General features: G+C 37.5%; 2 protein-coding genes, 1 long non-coding RNA gene and 1 other non-coding gene across 4 annotated transcripts; 1 reads left to right on the top strand and 3 right to left on the bottom strand.

The window, feature by feature from the left end:
- Positions 1-298: 298 nt before the first annotated feature.
- Positions 299-5,415, top strand: LOC130715334 (uncharacterized). The gene is made up of 2 exons (XR_009011625.1): positions 299-982; positions 3,375-5,415. It is a non-coding gene; the product is annotated as an uncharacterized LOC130715334 (long non-coding RNA).
- Positions 5,416-11,180: 5,765 nt separating this feature from the next.
- LOC130716140 (protein TORNADO 2-like) lies at positions 11,181-13,456 on the bottom strand. Its single transcript, XM_057566342.1, has 2 exons — positions 12,920-13,456; positions 11,181-11,629 (listed from the first exon to the last, which is right to left on the bottom strand). The coding sequence occupies exons 1-2, from the start codon at positions 13,415-13,417 to the stop codon at positions 11,318-11,320; spliced, it is 810 nt and encodes a 269-aa protein (XP_057422325.1). The 5' UTR covers positions 13,418-13,456; the 3' UTR covers positions 11,181-11,317.
- A 3,408-nt stretch (positions 13,457-16,864) lies between these two features.
- LOC130716350 (small nucleolar RNA R71) lies at positions 16,865-16,971 on the bottom strand. The gene has a single exon (XR_009011967.1). It is a non-coding gene; the product is annotated as a small nucleolar RNA R71 (small nucleolar RNA).
- Positions 16,972-23,164: 6,193 nt separating this feature from the next.
- Positions 23,165-24,059, bottom strand: LOC130712638 (uncharacterized). Its single transcript, XM_057562460.1, has 2 exons — positions 23,916-24,059; positions 23,165-23,566 (listed from the first exon to the last, which is right to left on the bottom strand). The coding sequence occupies exons 1-2, from the start codon at positions 24,057-24,059 to the stop codon at positions 23,165-23,167; spliced, it is 546 nt and encodes a 181-aa protein (XP_057418443.1).
- Between the last annotated feature and the right edge of the window lie 575 nt (positions 24,060-24,634).

Below are 24,634 nucleotides of genomic sequence, written 5' to 3'. Positions count from 1 at the left end.
GAGCTATCTAAAGTTTGTTTGTTCCTCTCAAATGATAATAGTTACTATTGTCATTTTCCTTGTAAATTATTCTAGCTTAGGCACATAATATGACAACGTCATATTTGTTCTAATTATCTCACAATTATTCTTTAGCTCAGTTTCTACTCATTTCTTGATTCACGGATCATTTTATTTTGCTTAAAGTGATTCAAATTTATATTTTATCATTTCATAGAGTTCCCCATAATTTTTGGGATAATAATATATCACTCATATATTTTTCTCTTAACTTTATGAGCTAAATCATTCAGTGTCTAAATCAATTCGTACCGATTTTAAAAAAATATATATCTTCTCAAAGTATCTTTAGAAAATATCTCCCCATCCTTATCCCTCCGTCCACCTCATCCTCGGCTCACTCTCATTTCTTTCTTCCTTCACGTTTTTTTTCTTTCTTTTGCTGCATACCCATTTCATTTGTTCTTCTTCATGTTTTCTCCTTTCTTGTTCTCTTCTTCTCCTCATCACCAACACCAAATTCTTATTTTCTCTCTTGTACAGCACCTCACCATCATCACGAGTTGCTTCTTCCTTCATGTTCAAGCCGCCACCAATCCTCTCCATGGCCACAACGAAGCCAGCCATCACCACCATGGTTTTCCTTTCTTCTTCATTCACGTGCAGCACCCACACCATCACCACCGTCCCTCATCCTCACCATGGCAACAGTCCAGCCAAGAGGCCACCATAATCACGTTCTTCTTCTCCTTTCCACCATGAAAACCATCACCACAAACATGTTCTTGTTCTGCCCCTCCTTCTTCACGCAAGAAAGCCACCATGGCAGCCACCATGTTCCTCTTCTTTCTCTCCATGGCCACCACGAGAAGGCCAGCACCACAAACGTACAGCCCCATTCATCATATGGTATTGTTCAAGCTTCATCTTCCATATCATGACAAGGAGACACCATCACCATGCCACTTTACTTCCTCATGTGGTAAAACCTTTTCCTTTGCTATCTCTAATTGATAAACTTCATTTACATGCTTCAAAATTCTTAGAACAAGATCTGATCATTTCATGAAATAGGGATTTAAGCTCCTCCACCATCATCTTCTCATTTTCCTTGGTAAAAGCCTTAATTTCTTGATTAGTATGTTTGTATATTTGATTTCTAAATTTATCTGGGGTTTAGATGAATCAAAATGGTTTGAGATAGTGTTTTGGTGCTGAGAACATGTTGGAAATTTCAAAACCACGTTCTGTTATGAAGTCCGTCACAAACATCAGTTTTTCCGTCACAAAGCTCTGTTTTTCCGTCACTAACAGAACCTGCAGGGGACAATTTCCTGTTTCGGTTCTCCAACTTGAAAATTACATAACTCTCTCATCTTTTATCCGTTTTAGGTGTATGACCACTTTTTAGAAAGCCCCAAGAGTCTACTTTAATATAAAACATATTTGAAACTCTTTCTACTGCTAATTGGCTGAAGAAAATATATATTTCTAATGTAATATGTTTTACTAATCTCTTTACGAAGGTTGAGTGGTAGAGTAGAGTTTTATGTTAATGTATTAAGTTTTCTAAAAAGTTGTTTCCTTTGAGTTAAGTGGTTTTGGGGGTTTTAAGGATTTTGTTTTAAGCCTTAATGTGCTTGAAAAGCTTTTGCGAAAACTCACATAAAACTGTTGTTGTTTTCAAAAGTAGTAGCCGCTGTTCTGTTAAAATCGTATGTTTCGGTTAATATTTTCGAACTATGTTCTTCATAAAAGTTGTAGCTTTTTCTGTGAGCAAACTTTTGCCACTGGTTTCGTTTCGTTTCGATTTGTCTAGCTCAAGTTATACGCATTTTGGTGAGCACGGGTTAAGCTGTCCCGTTTCTCACGAACTGCTGTAGTATTCGATTTTTCCTGAATTTTGTACTTTGAATTTAGACTTGAAAATTTATGAGGATTTACAAAACCTGTAGATGAAGCCAGGATAAAAATATTAGATTTTTCGGAGTTCATTTGACGTATTTAACAATTAGCTAAAGTTGTTGTACAGTTTATAATCGTTTGAAAAAATTAGTTATTTCAAGTGAAAAGAATTGCTTTGGGAAAAAGATGAGAAAACCTTTTATTTTAATCGATATTGCAATGCTTTGGAGTAGGAAGACATATTTTTAAACTTACTTACGTACGTTGTTTATCCGTTTATGAAAATAGAGAACGTTTGAGTTCACACACATTTATTCGTTAAAAAGCGATTGCGAAAAGTTTTGAAAGTCGAACAAGTTGTCGGAGTGTTAGGGAATAAGCGATTGATACTATCTCGCTAGTCGATGGATGCTTAGGAATAACAAGATTGGATAGAGTTAGAGCAATTAAGTTTGGATTTCCGAGTGAGGAATTAGACTCCGAAAGGTATTAATTAGAATGGATTAAGTTATGATTGCAATCTTGATGTTGGAAGATGACTTAGGATTGAATCTTGAATTCCAAGAAGTCTATGAGCTTTACTATAAATACTTGGTTCTAGAAGGTCTAGATTTGAAACTTTGGAAGTTCAAGGACTTAGAAGTGATTAAGGGATTGATTGAGGACTAGAAGTTATTTCTTAGAGATTGATGACTTATCTATAAGTTGGGATTTTTGTAGAACCAAAGTGGAGTTTCGAAGAGACTAGGGTTGTGTGTCTAATGAGATATCGCGAGTTTAAGTTTAAGAGAAATGATTCGATCGTTTTGAAGGAGCTTATGAGTCATGAATAAGTACATAATCATTAGATAAGAAGAGTTGGTTGCCTTGGAAGTTAACTATGGTTTATGGATTACTTGATAAGAGTTAGTGGTTTTGATAAGAATTGATAATGATACAACGTTGGCTTGAGGAATAGATCGTGAGAGCGAGTTGAGACATTAAGTTGTTGTAGGTGACTTGATAAGTAAGTATTGAGGATAAAGAGGATTATGGAATAGAAAACGGGAAGAGATTACTTAAGGAGGATGATAGGAGAATGCTATTGCAGATGTTGTGTTAATTGCTTTAACGGGAAGTGGTGTGTAGTATTGCGAAAATACCTCAATGAGTATCCTATTAGAGACTGAGATCTCTAAGGAAAATGAGAGGAGTAAGTACTAGTAATGTGTACTTATCTATTTTGACAAGCATATGAGTATTTGGTTTTAAAGTTGATTTACTAAGTCATAAGATTTTGAAGCTTTGTTATTGCTTTGTTGTCATTATGATGACTTATCTTAATTTCTGAGGTTGATCTTGATGGTTTATAACCATTAAGGAGATTGAGTTTAACTTGTGATTTCGTCGAGTCAATTGCTTGAGAGTGTAGCTTTAGACTTGGAAAGTAGGTAGCTCAATTAGTGATTATGTTATGTGTACTTATGAAGGGTATGAATAACGGAAGCGCCTGACGACGAAGCCAAAGAACAGACGGAAGTGAGCCAACACGGGAAAGCAAAGATATGACTGGATTTGATTTGAGTCGCAACTTAGTAAGGAAAGCGCCTAAGGTTAGGGCAACTTACATATTAGCTATGACTGCATGATAGGCGTCGATAAATTCGACTTATGCTTTATCTGATGTTGTTTTTGATGATGAGTTGATGTTATGATGCTTTTCCATACTTGTGATGTTGTGCTTTTGTTGGATTGAGCGTTTTGACGCAATTTCGGAGTGGAGATTCATTGATCTGGTGATCTTTGATATTTCGGGTTGGATGAACAACCCTAGGCAAGTCCAAATGTGGGGTTTGAGACTTAGCCATATGTTGGAATTCTTAGACTTTCCCCGGGAAATGTATTTTGGGTGGTTGATCTTTGAAAACTTAGAATGATAGAGCTTTGAAAAACTAAAGACTTGGGAAACTTAGACTTTGAGAAATAAACTCATAACTTGACTAATTCGAATTGAAACAATTTTTATTAACGTTTAAGCATAGGAGAACTGAAGGGGAAAATATTTACGAAAGACGGGGAAAAGTCGACTTTGTTGTGGGTTTGGAGAGTTATTGGAATCGGGAAAGCCACTGAGGTGAGCTATGGTGATGACTGAAAGTCACCGAGTACTCTAGTACTCTTGGGAGTGTTGTTCGAGTCGTGTTGTATTGACCGGCACAGGCTCTGGGCTTTGATTGTGGGTTTTGTGGTGGGAGTTGTGTTGTATTGACCGACACTAACTCCGAGTCGTGTTGTATTGACCGACACTGACTCTGGCTTTGATTTTGGGTTTTGTTGTTGGGGTTGTGTTGTATTGACCGACACTAATCCCTTGGGTTATCTTGTTGTTGGAGCCGTGTTGTATTGACCGACACTTAGTGCTCTTGTTGTTTGGGCTGTGTTGTATTGACCGACACTAGACCCTTGTGTATTCTTGTTGATGGAGTTGTGTTGTATTGACCGACACTTACTCCGAGTTGTGTTGTATTGACCGACACTAACTCATGGGTTTGTTGAGATTGGGTTGTGAGCTAAACACTTATGTGGTGAGGACGATTCGATGTTTGGCTAACCATATTGCATCAATCGGGTGAATAACGGGAATGGTTCACCTGTGCATTTCATGGTGAATAACGGGAATGGTTCACCTTGCATAAATGATGAATAACGGGAATGGTTCATCATATGGTGAATAACGGGAATGGTTCACCAAGGATGAATAACGGGAATGGTTCATCCAGGATGAATAACGGGAATGGTTCATCCATAGTGAAGAACGGGAATGCTTCACTTGTGGCGAACGGGAACGCGTCACAAATCCGGATTCATGATTGCATTTCACGCATACATTCACTCTGACTGGAATTGTGTGCTGTTTGATTTATTTGAAGCATTGTTAGAGCCAATAACATGCTAGGATTGTTTATATATATATATATATATATCAACATATATCTATACCCCATATCACATGTTGAGTGTATATCTACTTATTACTGTGAGTTGACCCTCGCGCCTTGGCTTTGGTTGTATGTTTGTGTTTGGGCGGTCGGCCTGCTGCCAGACGACGAAAGGAGGTGATGTGAGCAGATGCTACTCCACTTGGAAGATCTATAGAAGACTCGAAGAATAGAGTCGGGTGTAGGGCTAGAGCCTTTGGGTAGAAAAGCTTACCGTTATTGGTTTAAGCTTGCAGGATCATTTTATGATTTGTATTTAAGGTTTCGGGTAGGTTCCGGTGCATTGCTTTCCTATGGTTACTCAGTGTGGAAATAATAGGGAGTATATCGGATTTATGGAGTCATTGCATAGTGAGTCCGTTGTTGGATCTTAGTTTATTTGTCATGTACTCTATGCTGTGCCTTGATCGAGGCCAGATGTAAATTATTTACGGTTGGGAGTATGCATTACATATTTTAGAAACACTTCGAAAAGGAAAAAAAAATAAATACTCACATTTATAAATCCCTTTTGGAAAAGATTGCATATTTACTTTAACATGTTACTACCGTGGCACCCGAAAATCGGGGTGTTACACGAGTGATGTAGGTGGGTGAGATAAAGAAGATGATTGTAGGTGAGGTAGGTTTAATGTGGGAAGAGAATGGTGGTGAACGAATGTTAATTGATGAAGAAAAGGAAGAGGATGAATGGTGGTGACAATGGTGGAGATTGAAGAAGAAGAAGATAGTGGATGGTGAAGGATAGAAAGAGAACAGTGGTGGTGAGGTTGGTGAAAGATAGGAAGAAGATAGGTAAGAGATGAAAATTGTTTTTAAGAGTATGTTAGTAAAGTAAAAAAAAAAATGACATGATAATCAATTGGGGTGGCACCAAAACAATCACCCTAAATACAATATGCGTTATTTTTACATTCGCAAAATAAAAAATTAATTCATGTTTACTCATAATCCTGTTAGTTCTTTTATACGATATTTATTTGAGTTATCTATCTGATCTATTGAAAGTGAAATATTAGTAATGCTTTATTATAAAACTCTAATAAATGATTTCGAAACTCAAAATGTTTAGAAGATTAATATAAAAAATTCGTAATTTATATTTCTATGCACGCCCTGAAGAAAAATAAAATTACTGCAACATTTCCCACTTTTAAATGTATATACATGCCCCCGAAGAAAAACACATACCATATATAAGTAAAATAGGGTGATGGTCAAGGAACAATAAGGAAGAGAGAGCTCTTGAGAAAAAAAAGGGTAAACCAAGGATGATCCATTATGATTGAAAAGATTATTACAATGATACAATTAATCTGAACATTATTATTACAAGAGGACATAGTAAAGTAACTAACTAGCAACCAACTTATATAACAAACTAAGGACCTAAACCAAAATAGCTAAGGCCCACTCGGGGTGGTTTTTAATTTTACATTTTAAGACTTTTAAAAATTAAAACTAGTTTTCAGTTTATAAATCCAGCTTTTGTTTCTTGTGGTTTAGAGTTTTAAAAAACATTTCATCAACTTTGTAAATTCATAATAGTCACACCAATTATCAACTTTTTGAATTCACAACAATGGGTGGTAGCGGCAACATAATAATGGAATGGCCAATAGAAGCGGTGGTCCAGTTTCGATGTTACCTGACGCTGGTGACAGTGTCTATTGTGGTGATGGTGGTGTCGCGTCCCCTTTCCATGAGTGACGAATCCGCCCAAATCCCAAAACTTAGGAGCGAGCGACGCGACCCTATTTTTTTTCTACTACTTGCCGATTCTACTTTGTTAGCGTTTCCCTCATCAACCATCGGGACCACTAGGGTAGAGAACTACCACTGAGGGTAATAATGCACACAAACACACATGACATACATATGTGATGAACAAGTCCACCACGCAAACCACAAGCACACAGAAGATAGTCTAGTGAGGACACAGAGCCCTCTGAGTACGGATAAATAAGTCAGAATACAAATTAATCAGAAATAGTAATCATAAGATCATCGGACCGACTGCTTCATTCCCCCATCTCCTCCTCCGGGTCTTCCTCTCCCTCGCCTTTATCCTCAGCAGGCACTGGCTCCGGCACGGAATCTGGCACTTACTCCCTGACCTCTGAAGTTCAGCCCCTCTGAAATCTCCTACAGTACAACCTGGCGACTCTCGAAAACCTGGGTGATCTCACCCGCTTACGAGCCATCACCCGTAAGCACAGGGCACTCCTCCTAGGTGGAGGTGACCCAACGGACTCACGGGCCTACGGTCCTTCATCAAGGTGTGGACTCACCGCCCTGATGGGTACTGCTGGTAAAGGCTCTCCCGGGTCCATAGGCACATCCGATGGTGGAGTCGGCAACTGAAGGCTACCTGATATGATTGGAATGACTCAGCGAGAAGAATGAGAACATCCGCTGGGCATGAGTGGGTAGAAGAATGAGAACATCATCGGAAGAGTCAACGAGAAGCCAATATGTCCTAAACCTGGTTCCCTGCACCACAAAACAGTGATGCCATGATATGAACAATAGCCAGTGTTAGGATCCATATGCCAATCGGCGCGTGCTGGGAAGTCAGTATGGACTGCGATGACCAGAGGGAAACTCATCTAAGCACTTGTTATATGCTTTTATGAAAAATAAGTGCAAAGGTGAGTCAAACACACCATTGTACATAATACACATCATATGAGATAAGCGTTAGAAGTCAAGTCAACATATCATTAAATACATACATATTAGCAAACACAAGGAATATAATGCATAGAGTCCTTCGCTAACCTTTTTATTTTATTCCTTTATCATGTAATAAGTATGTTTTTAGGGCCTGAACCCGTAGCTTCATTATCTTTGGAAAGTCGTCTCGGGAACATGGACATTCCGGACAATTCACTCTTTACCGGACAATGATCGCTCAGTAGCTCACAGACAGAAATACACGACTACCTGGTTCTTGATACTTCATATCAGGTCAGCCTTTCCTGGGACCCTGCCGGTAGCTGATAGAGAGGTGGAACCATCGTGTAGATCCCGGGTCAATTCATCTCTAAAGATGACCACCTTTGACGTCTCTATATTCCCACTCTCCATAGTGGTAGTGGCAACACTTTCCTACTCCTTGTTACTCCAAGGGTGTGTTTTCAAGTATCAATCATCGCCCCCTTATTCATCCATTAGGTTTCTAGCTAACTAGAAACAAGCATCCGCATCCTTACTTTTGGGGGTAAGTGTACTTCATGCATTATGAAGGCGGATCTCTGATGAGATCAGGTAGTCAGGAATTTAAGCAGGAAACCTTATTCCACCGTTAATGGTTATGTACTTTTGATTTCTTGATTGAAAAGGGTTCACTTGCCTATTTCTTTATCATATTTCATTTACTTTAGACTACCTATCCTAAGGGAAATACCTAACTGATGATGGGTAGGCTTAGTTTCGAAAAGAAAGTATCAATAACGCATTAAGCCGGGGATTAATTTTCCTCTTCCTCCTACCTCAGATGCTTTAGTACCAGGGACAATACTGATACCATGTCATAAGACCATTAATCCTAAGTACCTCCATTTCCCATGACGTACTATTATCCATTTCTAACAGGGCAACATACCAATCATGCACAGGAAATCACATCATGAATCACAATCATAGCAATTTAGTATTACAGTTCAAGTAATTCATCATGGAATAAGCATATCATTCAATCATGCATCCAATAATATATAGGTAAGTAACAATATGTTTTCTATCATAATAACAGTTAGCTCGTAAGCTATGTACCAAGCCAAGGTCTTGTCTAACCCTCTTACCTTCAACTCTTAGTGACTCTGGGTCTTGAGAGCCTCAATCTTCACTCTCTGCATCATTGATTATGCTAGGGTTATTATAAGTTCATTTGTCAAAATTCTAAGTTAACTTATGAATTGTTTTATTTTCTTTAGGTGTCTTATGTTCTTGATTGATCATTTCTCCTAATTCTTGTTCTAATCTGCCTATGTTCTTCATTCTTAACCATATCCCTAAATTACTAACTACTTAACCTTACTTAATCCTAGTCTATAATCTTAAGTCATTACTTAAGTCATTTCATGCAAATTAAACTTGCTCTTTAAGCTATTAATCTAACTTTTATTTCACAACCTATCCTACTGACCTCATGTCTTTTATCATCTTTAATCAGCATTCTCAGCACATAATTAAGGTCATAATCAACTATCTGAGCATGCCATTTATCCTAAAGTTCCTCAAAATTCAAAGCTTACTTAGAAATTAAGAAACTTGTATACTAAGCCTAAAAATTACTTCTAATACTCTATTCCTAAAATTTCCTACCTTCTGAGACTAACTAGACTAGTTTCAGAGGCTAAAGATCAATGAATCCTACTCAATTTTCCATTTTCAAATCTAGTCGAGGTGAAATTGGGGTTTTTCATCTCAGGGCTTAATCCTTAGTTCTAGCTATACTAACACATTTTATCATCTTCCTGAAGTATAATCCAATCATCGTGGTGCTCTAATTCACTTCCAAAAGCTCAATTCGAAGAGAAAACCGAGGTTAAAGCTCTTCAAATTGGTTGTCTCGATTCTTAAGGTTCCAGGGCTTAAAACTACTCTAAAACTTCCTAAAATTGTTCTAACATGCTTAAGGGTAAGTTTTGGATCGAAAAACGTGAAGAATTAGCGAGTTTCAGAGAACTCACTGTTACAACTCGCCGGAGAAGACGACCGGACCGTCAGAGGTGTTGAAGATCATCACGCCGGAGCTGTTCTGAGCATAGGGTCTTGTTCTACAGGTGATGGGGAGAAGAACAATGATGGTGGGTGGCTCTGAAGTGGACGAGATTGCCTGAAAAGTCGAGTTGCAGTGATAAAGCTTGCCAAAATCTGGAATTGCTCACCGGAAAACTCAGAACTTCATCGTTTTCGTGTTTCCTTCGTCCAAAGCTTTGCCAAACCAACCCAGATCACTTCATATTCCCTCCAGAAGCGTAATTGGACAAGAATTTCTCACTAACACTCAATGGTTTGGGAGATTTGAAGAGATGAAGTTCTTGAACCTCCTCTCGGTTTTTCTCTCTTTTCGAGCTCTCTTCTCAACCTATCTAGCTTCTAGGACTTAGAATGAATTGCAGAGGACTCAAAGGATTCATTGTGGGTCGTTTTATAGGCTGAAAGGTCATTAAAATTGAAAATCAAGATTAGGCTTAAGCTTAGTTGCACCACCAATGGCTCTTCATGCATGGAGCTTAAGCATTCTGAACCTAGGCATTATGTGGGCTTTGCCATGTCCAGGCCGCATGTAGGAAGGGTTCATGGGAAATTGAAGCCATCATGGTTGAATAGTAGCCTTGTCATCATGGATGAATAGTGTCGCCTCCCACCGGTTGGTCGATAATTTTATTATGTCTTTAGGTCGAGACAAAAATGGTACTATGCTACACTATTTTGGGTCAGCTGCAGATTATTAAGAGTGTATTTCCCCTCTGAAAGTTCAGATCATCTTATTTGAATGATCAGGGTCTCATTCTTTCGATTAGGTTAGGGTTTCGATCAATTTGAGACAATGACTCTTCATTGTCAAGAGATGTGATCAGCCGTTTTCCCACCTCTACTCTCCCTATATCTCGAGTTCTATACATTATCGGGGTTATGGCGACCATGCCTTTGGTACTTTCTATTGTCGGTTGTCCTAAATGACTTACCGACTTCTCGACTACGCGTAATTTAATCCTAAGATGCAATGTCACATATATGCGCGCGCACACACACATACACGCATATATAGGGTGGTGATGGCAGGGGTGGCACGGATGGAGGATGCATGTGGAAGTGGAAGTGGTAGCGGTGGAGATTAATTGATGACAATGATGGTGGTGGAGGCGGCGGTGCGGTGAAGGTGGTTGTGGTTGTAGTGGTGGTGGTCGTGGTGATGGTGATGATATTACATGTTATTAAAACTAAAAATCATAATCACTTAACCATATTTTGTGGTATTGAAAAACAGGCTAAAAGACGGTTTTAAATCAATAAAAACTCACATCAACTCTATTTTTTTTTGAACACGCATTTTAAAATCAAATAGTGAAAATGGGCAAATAGCCCGAATGGGGGCCTAAGTAACCAATACTCGTAACAAATTGCTGAGTTTTGAAATTTTTAAAGCCTACTCATATCATTTCCTGATTTAAAATGATCTGCGGAGTATAGTTCCAGACCTGTGTTACTGGTAAGGTGCAATCAATTCGCATGAAATCATGAATGAAAAAAACGTATTCACCAATCAACGCCTCTTTTGTGAAGAAAAAAAATCTCTGTTTAATTGAACTATCCTTTCGCAGCATCAAACATATTTTTTTTTGAAAGCAAACATAAAACAGGAAGCTCGTTCAACTCAGTAAGTGTCCAATACAAACTAAAATTTACATTTTGGGACCTTCTTAAGTGTAGCCTTGCTTGTATTTGCGAAAGAGCTCCTCAGTTTTGGCATTTCTAAAGGCAAACCACCCCATCAGATACACTACAATTAAAGCCACCACGGCAACGATCAATATGACATTAGCTCTCCTCCACTCGGTTCTAAGGGTTGCCAATAAACCAGCCTTGCATGAGTCGCAGTTATAGCAAAGTTTTGTTGGTTCGTTGCTCCATTGCATGCAATCCTTGTCTGCAGCGTTGTCAATTGGGCTAATCCAATAGGTTGGGTTCACAAATGTGTAGCCACATTTGGTTGGTGGCTTACAGCACCCTGACTACATGAAAAGAAAGAACAGAAGAAATTTAAAATTAAAAGTAAAAGGACTTGAGGGGAAAAAAATGCAAGGAAAACACATGGTATAAGAATCTTGGTTAATTAAATCTTCAGCTTTTTCGTTCGTTCCTCCTTCTTTTGATAAGAAAGTGGACTTCTGAAATTGATTTGAGGAGGTTACTTTAAGAATAATTAATTTACTTAATGAACAAGAATGTGTTTAGAAGGGAATGCAAAATCTAGTAAATTATTGAAGTAAAACAATGGCAGATATGGAAACCACGCTTTCTCAAGAAGTTTAAATAGGTTAACAAACAAAAATGAGTAAATCATTATTTTGAATTTTTTTATTGTGTTAAATTGTTCGCGCAATTTTAACTCGAATGTAGTGAAGGTCAAAGCTAGGTCGCTCCCCAAGTGTGCGGCTCGAGGAATCGAACTCTCGACCAAGGGGTTAAAACAATCATTTTCTACCACAACGATCGATCTGTCAAGTAACCAATTATTCTAAAATTTAAAGCTGTTGGGTAAGGTTCACATGAATGATTTTATATTATTTCTCTAATACGCTCCCTCGTGCAAGAGTCTTTTTTGGGTTTTAAGCTAGAGTGAATAAATGCACAAGGTTATACTATGTGCTTAAATTCAACTTTTATGTTATAAGAATTAGGGCAGCAAAGATCGAACCCTGGACCGCTTGATCATAAAGGCTCTAATACCATGCATGTCAAGTAACCAATTATCCCAAAAGCTTATACTGTTGGGTAAGAACCACATGAATAATTTTATATTATTTTTCTAACACGATCGACACTTTTAGGTATTATTTTGAACATTGAGGTAACTTCAGTCATTACAAGATTAAAATTTTCATATTTATCTTTGAGAACTCAAAGTGCATAATCGCTTATGAGATAGGTTTTAGGTCCCGTTTGGGAAAAAAACTTACTTAAGCGCTTATGTCATAAGCTATTTTAAATTTTTTATTAAAATAAATTGAAAATAAGTTATATATAAGCATAAATTCTTTTTCATAAGCTATCTTGAATAACTTATGAAAATAAGTTCAAAACAGCTTATGGTAGGCCATAAGTTGTTTGTACAAGTGTCAAACACTGGCATATAAGCGCTTATGCTATTAGATAAGCTCAAATAAGCTCTTCCAAACGGGGCCTTAGAAGGAAAAAAGAAGGGCAGAGAGTCTCCAATACTATATTTGTCTGGATTACTAACCAATGAAAACTATTAGTATTTGATAGGGTTAACATAGAGTAGTGACTAATGGGCTTACCTGCATGGGAGATAAGTGTGCATCAAAGAAGTCCTGAGCAAGTCGATAACGTTGGTTCAACTCAGCACACGTGTTTGAGGAGCTAATACAGCTTCTAATGTGATCCCACTTGTTCGAGCTTCTCACCCTTCGACGAAGCCAAATAGAGAAATCATCCATCTGATATTCCAAGTATGACCGATTGGGTTCAATATCTCCATGGCCTCTAAGCGTGACCGCATAGACAAAAATCACCAATGAAACGAGCAACACAATGAGCACAAACATGGAAACAAGGTAGAACACGAGAAGCGAGGGGATTCTCCAAAAGGCTCCGATGAACCCGGCCAGAGCCACCACAAAGACCAAAACCCCTAGAACGATGACGGGCCATTGTAGGATTTTGACGCATGAATCGGCTGGCTCGGTTGTTAGCCAGATCCCAGCACCAATGATTGGGATTGATAGGAGCACAGCAATGAAGTTAATGGCTCCTATTACATTGTTACTCAATGCCATTTCTGTTAAAGAAAGTTAAATTAGGATGGCCTGGTTAGAGAGTAATGTATATATGTCTAGCCCCAAATAATTAAATTTGTTTCTTAATTACCTTGGATACCTGAAGGATTCTAGAGCAAGCTATGATAGTTTAAGAATTGGGATTTTGATATTTAAGCCACGTTACTTTGGGCCGGCTAGCATAACCTTTTTGAAAAGGAATCTGAATACCTTGCACACTTGTACATTGGAAGTTAGGGAGCAGAGAATCAAGGTGTAGAACAAATCATAGATATAGACATATAGTTTTGACGTCTTAAACATTTAATTCAGGCTTCCATTCTAAGGTATTTGGAATAGAGATAAAAATTTTGGGAAAATGCGCGCCTACCTAGCTACTTTACATAATCTCTAAGTCTTGAGAGATTAATCATATTAACTGCCGGCGGTAATGACGTACCTTAAAAAATAGAAAAGAAAAGGGAGGGAGTAGGAAAAAAGGGAAAAATAGTAAATTACAGCAAATAGAGTAATGTATTGCGCAGGTCTTGGACTACATCCGAAGAAAGAATCCACGTGTCCGGTTGCCTTTGCAGCTAGCATGTGAGCTGGATTGCTTCCCATATCTTCCGAGGAACCTTTTAGCAATCAAACTATTCTACCAGTGATTGTAAAACAAATTCAAACTTTTCTTTTTGGTACAGTACAAATTCACACTTTATTTCATGTGACGTTTTCTTCACACTCACAATGAGTGTGAAAGATGTGGAGGGGTGATAAATAGGAAAAAAAATGAGAAATTATAATATTTGATATGTGATGTGATAGAAAAAAAAATTAAGTAGAAAAATAAAGAGTGTAAATGAATCAACTTGTTGTATTTTAAACTAATCATCATGTCTTAACTTATTTTTACTCATGTCAATGAAGATGTGTAGAGGTATGTTATGGTACTTAATTTGCATATATTTGTTCTGGTGCTTGCAATTGCAGATCACATGGAAATGTCCAAATAGCTATTTTGTTGTGATTTTTACAGCCATAAAGTGGGAAATTTAAAACAAACGTGTTTTATGCCGATCTAAAAGCATTGTGACGACAGTGTAGCGTGATTCGTGAAACATTAATGTATTTCTTAGGGTACATGTCCTTGTTTATGCATATCCCTTGTTTTTTTCATACGTTATTATTATTTTTATGAAAATACCGTTTTTCTTGCCAAAAAGTTCCTTCTGCCATTGATTAATTAGTAAAAGAACCAGTTGGAATGCACCGGAGGACAAGGCCCAAAAAAGTCCCAGGCCCAATAAGCTCTGACGGATCTGTAAATAAGACCATGTTTGGTCATTTTTGACCCCTTTGGGTATGTGAATACTAATCACTCCTGCAAGAATTATGTTGACTCACGAATGCAAAGGCTGGAAGGGAGCTAGGTCCAATTGGGAAGAAATTAGGAAGTGTTAGGGTTCCTGTGAGATGGGAAATTGTTGGGTCAGTAATTCTTTTTGACATGCCCTTGTTTCATTTAATTGGATCAAGTCTCCCATTCCCTATAAGCCAATAATTTTTGTTTTCCAAAACATGGTATTTTTGTGCAAAATGCTCGAACTGTCAATTCAAACTGAGATGGCTGGTTTTCATGGGTTTGATGGGTGATTGTCCGGGAAAGATCGTGGCCTGGTTAGCGGTCAAACCAATTAAACTGGTCGGTCTGGTCCAGTTCGCTATTGATAATAACTAAGGCTAACAGTATCAAATTAAAAATTATATTATATTTAGTATATTCTATTAAGTCGAAGCTAAAATGAAAATTTGAGATTTTCTTTATATGAACAATGCTAATTATTATGAATTTTGCATCGGTCGTAGTGCCAAGTGAGTTGTGTAAGTTTATAGTTGGCTGAGCCGACGTTAAATGCAAATTCGACCTTAAAGGCGGATGCTAAAACATTAGGTTTAGACATTTTAATATGAGCCACAACACCAACACTAAGTTGACACTAAATCGATTGTAGCATAGAATTTTGGCTTATGCTAATTAGCGCCTTTTTTCTAGTGAATGGACAATGCGGCAGGAACACAAACTAAAATTTACAAACCAAGGTAACAAATTATGATACACTAGGAAGGGGTTTGCAGGCCACAACCCAACAAGAATTTTAAAAAAATTATCGATTTTAGGTTGTTTTTTTGGGTTCTAGACTCCCTCCCCCAAGTTTTGTTCTCGTAAATTGATGAGTTTTATATTTATTTTTATGTTACATGTGATGACCAAAATATTAGGAATTAGTGATACTCTTTATCATGCCTTACAACGACGTTCTCAAAATACACTTATGTTTTGAATATTGAGACAATAGTTAAGAGCAAGGTTGTAAAAATCGGACCAGGCCGGATGGTTCCACCGGTTGAACCGGGAACCGGACCCCTTGCCGGTCCAAAACACCCACAAAACCGTCTATGTTGGAAACCGTTGGCGAACCGTCCAAACCGGCCTTGAACCGTGCGAACCGATCAAAACCGGCCGGTTGGCGGTTTTTGCCGGTTTTTTGTTTTGTTTGGTTTTTTTCGGTTTTTACTTTTTTGGATAATGGGCTTGGCCCAAGCCCAATATTTGGATTCAGAAAAAAGGAAAATAGGTTTTGAAAGAAATTATTTTTTGTTAAATGGGCTAAGCCCTGCCAAATAAGAGGAAAAACAAAAAGAAACTGATAACTCCTAGGCAAGTGTACCTATTCGTTAAGTAGTAATAAAATATCGAACTCAAGGATTGCGCTTTAGTCTAGAATAATAGAACCTATTTCTTACTTTTAAGACTTTACTATATTTTTATTTTTATTTTTGCTTTTATTGTGTTGGTGTTACTAACATTGGTTTGCTAGTGTATGCGAGGTACTGTTGATCGTAATTCCCTTCTTTTTGATCCTGAGATCGAGAAGACTGCTCGGAAGAATCGAACTCAACAGAGAAAGCAAAAACAATGGCTGAGACACCGGAACAGATTGAGGCGAGGATTCGAGCTGAATTTGAAGGGCGATATGATGCAGATTATGAAGCCAGGAGAATTCAGCGAGACACAGAGTTAGAAGAACAAAATGGCAGGAGATCCATCCGGGAGATAACTACCCCTGACATAACTTTGAATTTGAGGGAAGTATTGTTCCACCTACTGATGTTCCAGAAAATTTGCAGGTGCCAACTCACTTCATGCACCTAGTGTGCCAGCACCAATTTGGAGGGAGTATACTCGAAGATCTCTATGCTCATATGGCTACATTCACAGAGCAGTGCACCCCATTGAAGAAACAGGGAATCACTCTAGACATAGTAAGGTTGATGTTGTTTCCTTTTTCCTTAAGGGATTCTGCTGCATCTTGGTTGAGGTCTCAACCTCCACACAGTATTGTATCATGGGATGACCTAGCCAATAAATTTACGTCAAAGTTTTTTCCAGCAACCCGCACGAGGAAGTTAAAGCAAGAGATCAACTCCTTCCTCCAGATGGATCAAGAGAACTTTTATGAGGCATAGGAACGGTTCAATGAGTTTCTAAGGAAATGCCCAAGCCATAATATTTCTCTCACTGATCAGGTAGTAATTTTTTATACCTCATTGAATGACTATACCAGAGACAAATTAGATACTGCAGCTCCAGGTGGAGCTTTTGATGTTTTGCCCACTAGTGAAGCCTTAGAGATAATTAATAATCTAGCAGCCAGAGCTATGCATTCCAACAACGACAGGCAGAACAGAAAAAGTGTTCAAGAAGTAGAGACATATGATGTCGTTCTAGCCTCAAATAAGAAGTTGTCTCAGAAAATGGATGTCATAGTGATGCGTTTGGATGACTGCCATGTGGGCAATGATGATGCAAAATTCGATGAGGAGGTAAAAATACTGACTAACCCCCAAAATAATCCATATTCCAATACTTATAATGCAGGTTGGAGGAATCACCCCAACTTCTCTTGGGGAGGGTAAAATAAGTCGACTCAATCAGGAGATTCAAGTCCATATTGCAACCAGCGGGGTCATTATCAGGAACAAAGGCAGCCACCTCAGCAAGATGAAGGAGCTGGAAAGAAGAACTTGGAAGACATTATGGGGGAATTAGCTCAAACTACCAAGAGTTTCATCAATGAATCTCGCAATAATTTCAAGAACCAAGAGGCTTCAATCAAAAATCTGGAGAACCAGGTTGGTCAAATCTCAAAACAACTCGCTAAAAGACCTTCAGGTATGTTTCCTAGCAACATTGTGCCTAACCCCAAGGACAATATTTCTGCTGTCACTTTAAGAAGTGGAAAAGTGATGCATGAAATTGAAAAGAAAAAAGATAGTGAAGAGAATAAGAGTGAGGCTGGAAATAAAAGTGAATCTTAATGATAAGTAAGGAAAAAAAACAAAGTGAAGATAGGTTAGTAAATGAGAATAAAGAAAAGAAAACAATTTCTGTTGGCTGTGGAAAAATCCCTTTCCCCAATGCTTTAGTAAAAAAGAATTTGGAAAAACAATTTTCAAAATTTTTAGAAGTTTTTAAGAAGCTTCAAATTAACATTCCTTTTTCTGAAGCATTGGAGAAAATGCCCACTTATGCTAAGTTCATGAAAGAATTTTTTTCAAGGAGAAGGAAACTAAGTGAGGAGAGTTAAACTATAATGTTAACTGAGGAATGCAGTGCTATTCTACAAAAGAAGCTCCCTCCTAAACTGAAAGATCCTGTTGACATAGAAGGTCTAGCCGTAGGAAGAGCCTTGTGTGATCTAGGTGCTAGCATTAATTTGATGCCTTTGACCATGTTTGAACGATTAGATATAGGAGAAGTCACCCTTACTATGATCTCTCTCTAGTTAGCTGATAGGTCACTTAAGACACCCTATGGAATAGTAGAGGATTTGCTAGTTCGAGTTGATAAATTTGTTTTTCCTGTGGACTTTGTGGTGTTAGATATGGAAGAAGACACTAGGGTCCCTCTCATTTTGGGTAGACCATTCCTAGCTACTGGAAGGGCGTTAATAGATGTAGAATTGGGAACCATGGACCTTAGGGTAGCTGATGAGAGAGTGACATTTTCTGTGTGGAAAAATATGAAACACCCAAACAAGGAAGATGATGTGTTTAGAGTTGAGGTAGTAGATGAGTTTGTGTGTAAGGAGTTTATGAGAATATCTATGAAGGATCCTTATGAAGCAGTGATAATGGAATGTCTAAAGTTAGATGACTTAGATTTGAATGATGATGTAGTGAGTGTTGCTGTTAACCAATTAGAATCTTTTCCTTATCAAAGGAGAATTTAGAAAGAAGAATTAACAAGGAAAGATGAAACTCCTGCTAAGAAAGAGAAAACTGAGTTGAAACCATTACCTTCCACCCTCAAATATGCTTATCTTGAAGAGGGTGAAACAAAACCAATTATTATAAACAAGTCTTTATCTCTTCTTGAGGAAGAAAAACTCCTAAGAGTTTTGAGTGAGCATAAATCGGCTTTAGGTTAGACCATTGAAGACATTAAGGGCATAAGCCCCACAATTTGCATGCATAAAATTTTAATGGAAAATGAATATAAGCCTGTGGTTCAACCTCAAAGGAGACTTAATCCAACTATGAAAGAAGTTGTGAGAAAGGAAGTAATTAAATTGCTTGATGCGGGTATCATCTACCCAATTTCTGATAGTGAATGGGTTAGCTCTGTTCAAGTGGTTTCCAAGAAAGGGGGAATCACTGTCCTTCTGAATGAGAACAACGAATTGATCCCAACTAGAGAAGTCACGGGATGGAGAGTTTGCATAGATTACCGGCGACTTAACTCTGCTACCCGGAAAGATCACTTCCCCCTTCCCTTTGTTGATCAAATGCTTGAAAAGTTAGCTGGACATAGATATTATTGTTTTCTAGATGGTTATTCTGGATATAATCAAATTGTTGTTGCACCTAAAGATCAAGAGAAAACTGCTTTTACTTGTCCCTATGGGGTATTTGCTTATAGGAGAATGCCCTTTGGGCTTGGCAATGCTCCTGCAACTTTTCAACGATGTATGTTTGCTATTTTCTCTGACCTTATTGAACATTGCATTGAAATATTTATGGATGATTTTTCTGTGTTTGTTCCTACTTTTGATGAATGCTTGCACAATCTTACTCTTGTATTGGAACGATGCAAAGAAACAAACTTAGTTTTAAACTGGGAAAAATGCCATTTTATGGTTAGAGATGGGATTGTTCTTGGTTATCGTGTCTCTGAAAAGGGGATGGAAGTAGATAGAGCAAAAGTTGAAGTGATTGATAAACTCCCTCCCCCTTCTAATGTGAAAAATGTTAGAAGTTTTTTAGGTCATGCGGGTTTCTATAGACGTTTCATTAAAGATTTTTCACAAATTGCTAAACCCATGACAAATTTACTTGAGAAAGATGCTCCATTCATATTTGATGAACATTGTGTTAGTGCTTTTAATTTAATTAAAAAAAGACTTGTGACTGCTCCTGTGATAGTTGCACCTGATTGGTCTTTACCTTTTGAGATTATGTGTGATGCCAGTGATATAGCTGTTGGAGCTGTGTTGTGTCAAAAGAGAGAAAAAGTGTTGCATGCAATTTACTATGCTAGTAAGGTTTTAAATGAAGCACAGAGAAATTATTCAACTACTGAGAAAGAATTACTAGCTGTAGTTTTCGCCTATGAAAAGTTTAGATCATATGTGCTAGGATCCAAGGTTATTGTGCATACTAACCACTCTGCTTTCAAGCATTTGTTTTCTAAACAGGATTCCAAGCTCAGGTTGATCAGGTGGATCTTGCTTCCTCAAGAGTTTGATCTGGAGACCAAAGACAAGAAGGGGAAGGACAAAGGAAGTGTGTGCCTGAAGAAGAAGTCGAAAACATATTATGGCACTGTCATGGTTCTGATTATGGAGGTAATTTTAGTGGTGAAAGGACGGCTGCGAAAGTCCTACAAAGTGGTTTTTTCTGGCCCTCACTATTTAAGGATAGTCGCTCATTTGTTAAGAGATGTGATCGCTTTCAATGAACTGGTAACATATCTAGGAAGAATGAGATGCCCCTAAATAATAGTTTAGAAGTTGAAATTTTTGACGTATGGGGCATTGATTTCATGGGACCTTTCCCACCTTCATATGCATGTCAGTATATTTTAGTAGCTGTTGATTATGCTTCAATATGGGTTGAAGCATCAGCTCTCTCAACAAATGATGCTAAGGTGGTGATTTCTTTCTTAAAGAAAAGCATCTTTACCATGTTCCGAGTGCCTAGGGAAATTATTAGTGATGGAGGTACGCATTTTTGCAATAGAGCTTTTGATTCTCTTTTAGAGAAATATGGAGTTAATCATAAGGTAGCTACCCCCTATCATCCTCAGACTAGTGGACAGGTAGAGATATCTAATAGGGAGTCGAAGCGTATTTTAGAAAAAGTGGTAGGTACGTCTAGGAAAGATTGGTCCAAGAAATTAGATGATACTTTATGGGCTTACCGTACTGCATTTAAAACTCCTATTGGCATGTCCCCTTACCAACTTGTTTATGGAAAATCTTATCATTTGCATGTGGAGTTAGAGAATAAAGCTTTTGGGCTACAAAATTTCTAAACTTTGATATTAAGGATGCTAGTGAGAAAAGACTTTTACAATTGAATGAATTAGATGAGTTTAGAATTCAGGCTTACCAAAGTGCTAGTATTTACAAAGAGCGAACAAAGAAATGGCATGATAGAAAAATTGTCCAAAGAGAGTTTGTCTCAGGGCAGCAAGTTCTGCTCTATAACTCTAGGTTGAGATTATTCCCTGGGAAGCACAGGTCCAAATGGTCAGGACCTTTTGCTGTTAAGAAAGTGTTTCCTCATGGTGCTATTGAGATTGAAGAACCAAAGTCTAAGGAGTCTTTCACTGTTAATGGGCAAAGGCTGAAGCTATATCATGGCGGAAAAATTGTTCGAGGAAAAGCTTCCTTGAATTTGTCTCCTCCGCAATAATTATAGAGGAAAGTCTAGCAAAGACTGTAAAATTGCGCTTCTTGGGAGACAACCCAAGTGTTAGTTCTGATTTTATTTCTTTAATCTTAATTTCATTTTCGTTTTTCCTTCTTAGTTTTAATGCTTTTTTCTGGTTTAAGTTCCTGATTCGTAGTGTTAGTATCAAAAAAAACAAACAAAAACAAAAAAACAAAAACAAACAAAAAATATAAAAATATTTCAAATCCTCTCATCTTTCCCTCACGAGAACATCATCTTCGTTCTCTATTCTCCACACTCCTTCAAGGTATGTCTTTTCTCATCTTTTCTTCTCCACACTTCTATATTTATGGTCAAGTAGAATTATAGATTTTACATGATAACATGATTGAATTGTGCTTTGGATCACGTTGGAGAATTAAGGAGTAAGTTGTTTCAAGTTCTGTGAAGATTTATGGAGTGATTTTGAATTGAAATTGTATGCTTAAATGTTATGCTCACCAAGTGTTTGACGAAAGGTCACAAAAAAATATGAACATTGGTTCTGCATCTTTTTGGTTGATATCACTCCTTGATTCTGTTTTAAGGTATTTTTATCGGATGATCTTGGATAGAGAAGACCTGAGCATTGGAGCTGGAAAGCATTGTGATGATGAGTCTCAGAGTTCAGATTGAGGGAGTTCTTTCCCTTATCTTTTTACCGTCTGCTTTTTATTTTTCATTGTTTCTTATTTATAGGAGTCTTGCATGATAGTTCAGTGTGTTTAATAGGTTAAATTGATTTAGACAACTCAAGCACCATAAATATGAACATTTTATTACTACTTAACGAACTAAATAACTAAAAAGACTAAGTAAAAAGGTTTTTGGGGTAAATAATTGTTGTTGAAAACGAACTTAGTTGAAAGTTGCAGAATTCAGTGAAAAGCAAGTACGAAGGATTGAAAACAATCAAAAGGGGAAGTACCTGGGGTAGGATTTCATCAATCTCACTTATGTTCTTAATAGACTAATTAAATCATGAATTTCCTAACTTATTTATGGTGCTTGCCTAAGTTTCTACGTGAAAATCTCTTAACTACGTAGAACTTCAAATTAAACTGCTAATACTAATCTCTTAGTTCCTAGACGAATTCAATTGGAGAATAAAAACACTTAGTTACTAGCCAACACAATTAGAAGTTACCCTTATCTCTAAGGTGTAGGCGTTCCTAATCAATTCCTCACCGGATCCCCATTTTCTACCGATTTCTCAATCGCATACAAAATAGCAAAGTTAATATTCATGCATAAAGATTCATAGATAAAAGATGACAAATTCATAAATAAAAATATAAAAATCATAACGAATTAAATTATAATCAATTTAACCTATTTTTGTTTATGAATTTCTCATCTTTTATCTATGAATTTTTATATTTTTTGTTGTTGTTTTTTTTTTTTTATGATACTAACAGTATGAATCAGGAACTTAAACCAGAAAAAGCATTAAAACTAAGAAGGAAAAACGAAAATGAAATTATGACTAAAGAAATAAAATCAGAACTAACACTTGGGTTGTCTCCCAAGAAGCGCAATTTTACAGTCTTTGCTAGACTTTCCTATATAATTATTGCGGAGGAGAAAAATTCAAGGAAGTTTTTCCTCGAACAATTTCTCCACCATGATATAGCTTCAACCTTTGCGCATTAACAGTGAAAGACGCCTTAGACTTTGGTTCTTCAACAACAATAGCACCATGAGGAAACAATTTTTTAACAGCAAAAGGTCCTGACCATTTGGACCTGAGCTTCCTAGAGAATAATCTCAATCTAGAGTTATAGAGCAGAACTTGCTGCCCTGGGACAAACTCTCTTTGGACAATTTTTCTATCATGCCATTTCTTTGTTCGCTCTTTGTAAATACTAGCATTTTGGTAAGCCTGAATTTAAACTCATCTAATGCATTCAATTGTAAAAGTCTTTTCTCACTAGCATCCTTAATATCAAAGTTTAGAAATTTTGTAGCCCAATAAGCTTTATGCTCTAACTCCACAAGTAAATGACAAGATTTTCCATAAACAAGTTGGTAAGGGGACATGCCAATAGGAGTTTTAAATGCAGTACGGTAAGCCCATAAAGTATCATCTAATTTCTTGGACCAATCTTTCCTAGACGTACCTACCACTTTTTCTAAAATACGCTTCAACTCCCTATTAGATATCTCTACCTGCACACAAGTCTGAGGATGATAGGGGGTAGCTACCTTATGATTAACTCCATATTTCTCTAAAAGATAATCAAAAGCTCTATTGAAAAAATGCGTACCACCATCACTAATAATTGCCTAGGCACTCCGAACCTGGTAAAGATGTTTTTCTTTAAGAAAGAATCTCCACCTTAGCATCATTTGTTGAGAGAGATGATGCTTCAACCCATTTTGAAACATAATCAACAGCTACTAAAATATACTGACATCCAACATTGTCGAAGTCAAAACGCCATTCGGAAAGAACCTGAAGTTCTTATGGAGGAAAATTGCAAGTAATTGCACAACCTCTCTAAGCAATCGGAATGACTTTCCCAGACCCTTGAGTTGCAGCTTGAGTAGAATCAGTAGATCTTGAGCGAAGAACCGGACCAACTTGACCCGTTTCAAGACCCACAACCATTTGAGGAAATACTCTTCCATCTGCAGAATCAGCCCTCTCGTTTCTTTCCATGGTGGATGAAGGTTTGGGTAGAAAGATGATTAACGGAAGAGAGAGAAGAGAGAGTTTGAAGAGAGAGAGAGAGAGGATAAGAACGATAGTGGAGAACGTGTGTGCATAAGTGATTTTAAAGATAACCGTTGGCGGTTGTAAAACCAAAAGTAAAATCAACGGCTATAAATTAATGATATACAGCAAAACAGTAAAAGCACATAGCACACGGTGGAGAATAAGCAGATCAACACTCATCACAACTGATTATCCCAAGAGGCATAAGGAGCAAGGCATCAGAATAAACTAACACACGTTTGTTGTCTTGTCTCAAAGTGAGTACCAATGGGTACACAGCATCTGAACTAGACATCTTCTGATAAGGAAGCATCATAGTCAGAGGTTCTAATCCATCTTCATACTGGACAAAAGTCCATATTCAGATTTTTCAGTATAAAATTAAATCTATCATCTCCTAAGGGCTTTGTAAAGATATCTGCCCATTGATGGCCAGTATCAACAAACTTCAGAAGAAGTACGCCCTTCTGAACATAATCTCGAATAATATGATACTTTACCTCAATGTGCTTTGTCCT

The sequence above is a fragment of the Lotus japonicus genome, chromosome 4, assembly GCF_012489685.1.
Source record: "Lotus japonicus ecotype B-129 chromosome 4, LjGifu_v1.2".
NCBI lineage: Eukaryota > Viridiplantae > Streptophyta > Magnoliopsida > Fabales > Fabaceae > Lotus > Lotus japonicus.
This window is presented reverse-complemented; position numbering and strand designations above follow the sequence as displayed.

What these genes read in the sequence shown, in the direction of transcription:
- LOC130716140 (XM_057566342.1), bottom strand. Translation starts at nt 13,417, where the DNA reads ATGGCATTGAGTAACAATGTAATAGGAGCCATTAACTTCATTGCTGTG. An exon ending in CACACTTATCTCCCATGCAG is followed by an intron (nt 11,630 to 12,919) that starts GTAAGCCCATTA and finishes CTTTTCATGTAG; the next exon opens with TCAGGGTGCTGTAAGCCACC.
- LOC130712638 (XM_057562460.1), bottom strand. Translation starts at nt 24,059, where the DNA reads ATGGAAAGAAACGAGAGGGCTGATTCTGCAGATGGAAGAGTATTTCCT. An exon ending in CAACTCAAGGGTCTGGGAAA is followed by an intron (nt 23,567 to 23,915) that starts GTCATTCCGATT and finishes ACTTGTGTGCAG; the next exon opens with GTAGAGATATCTAATAGGGA.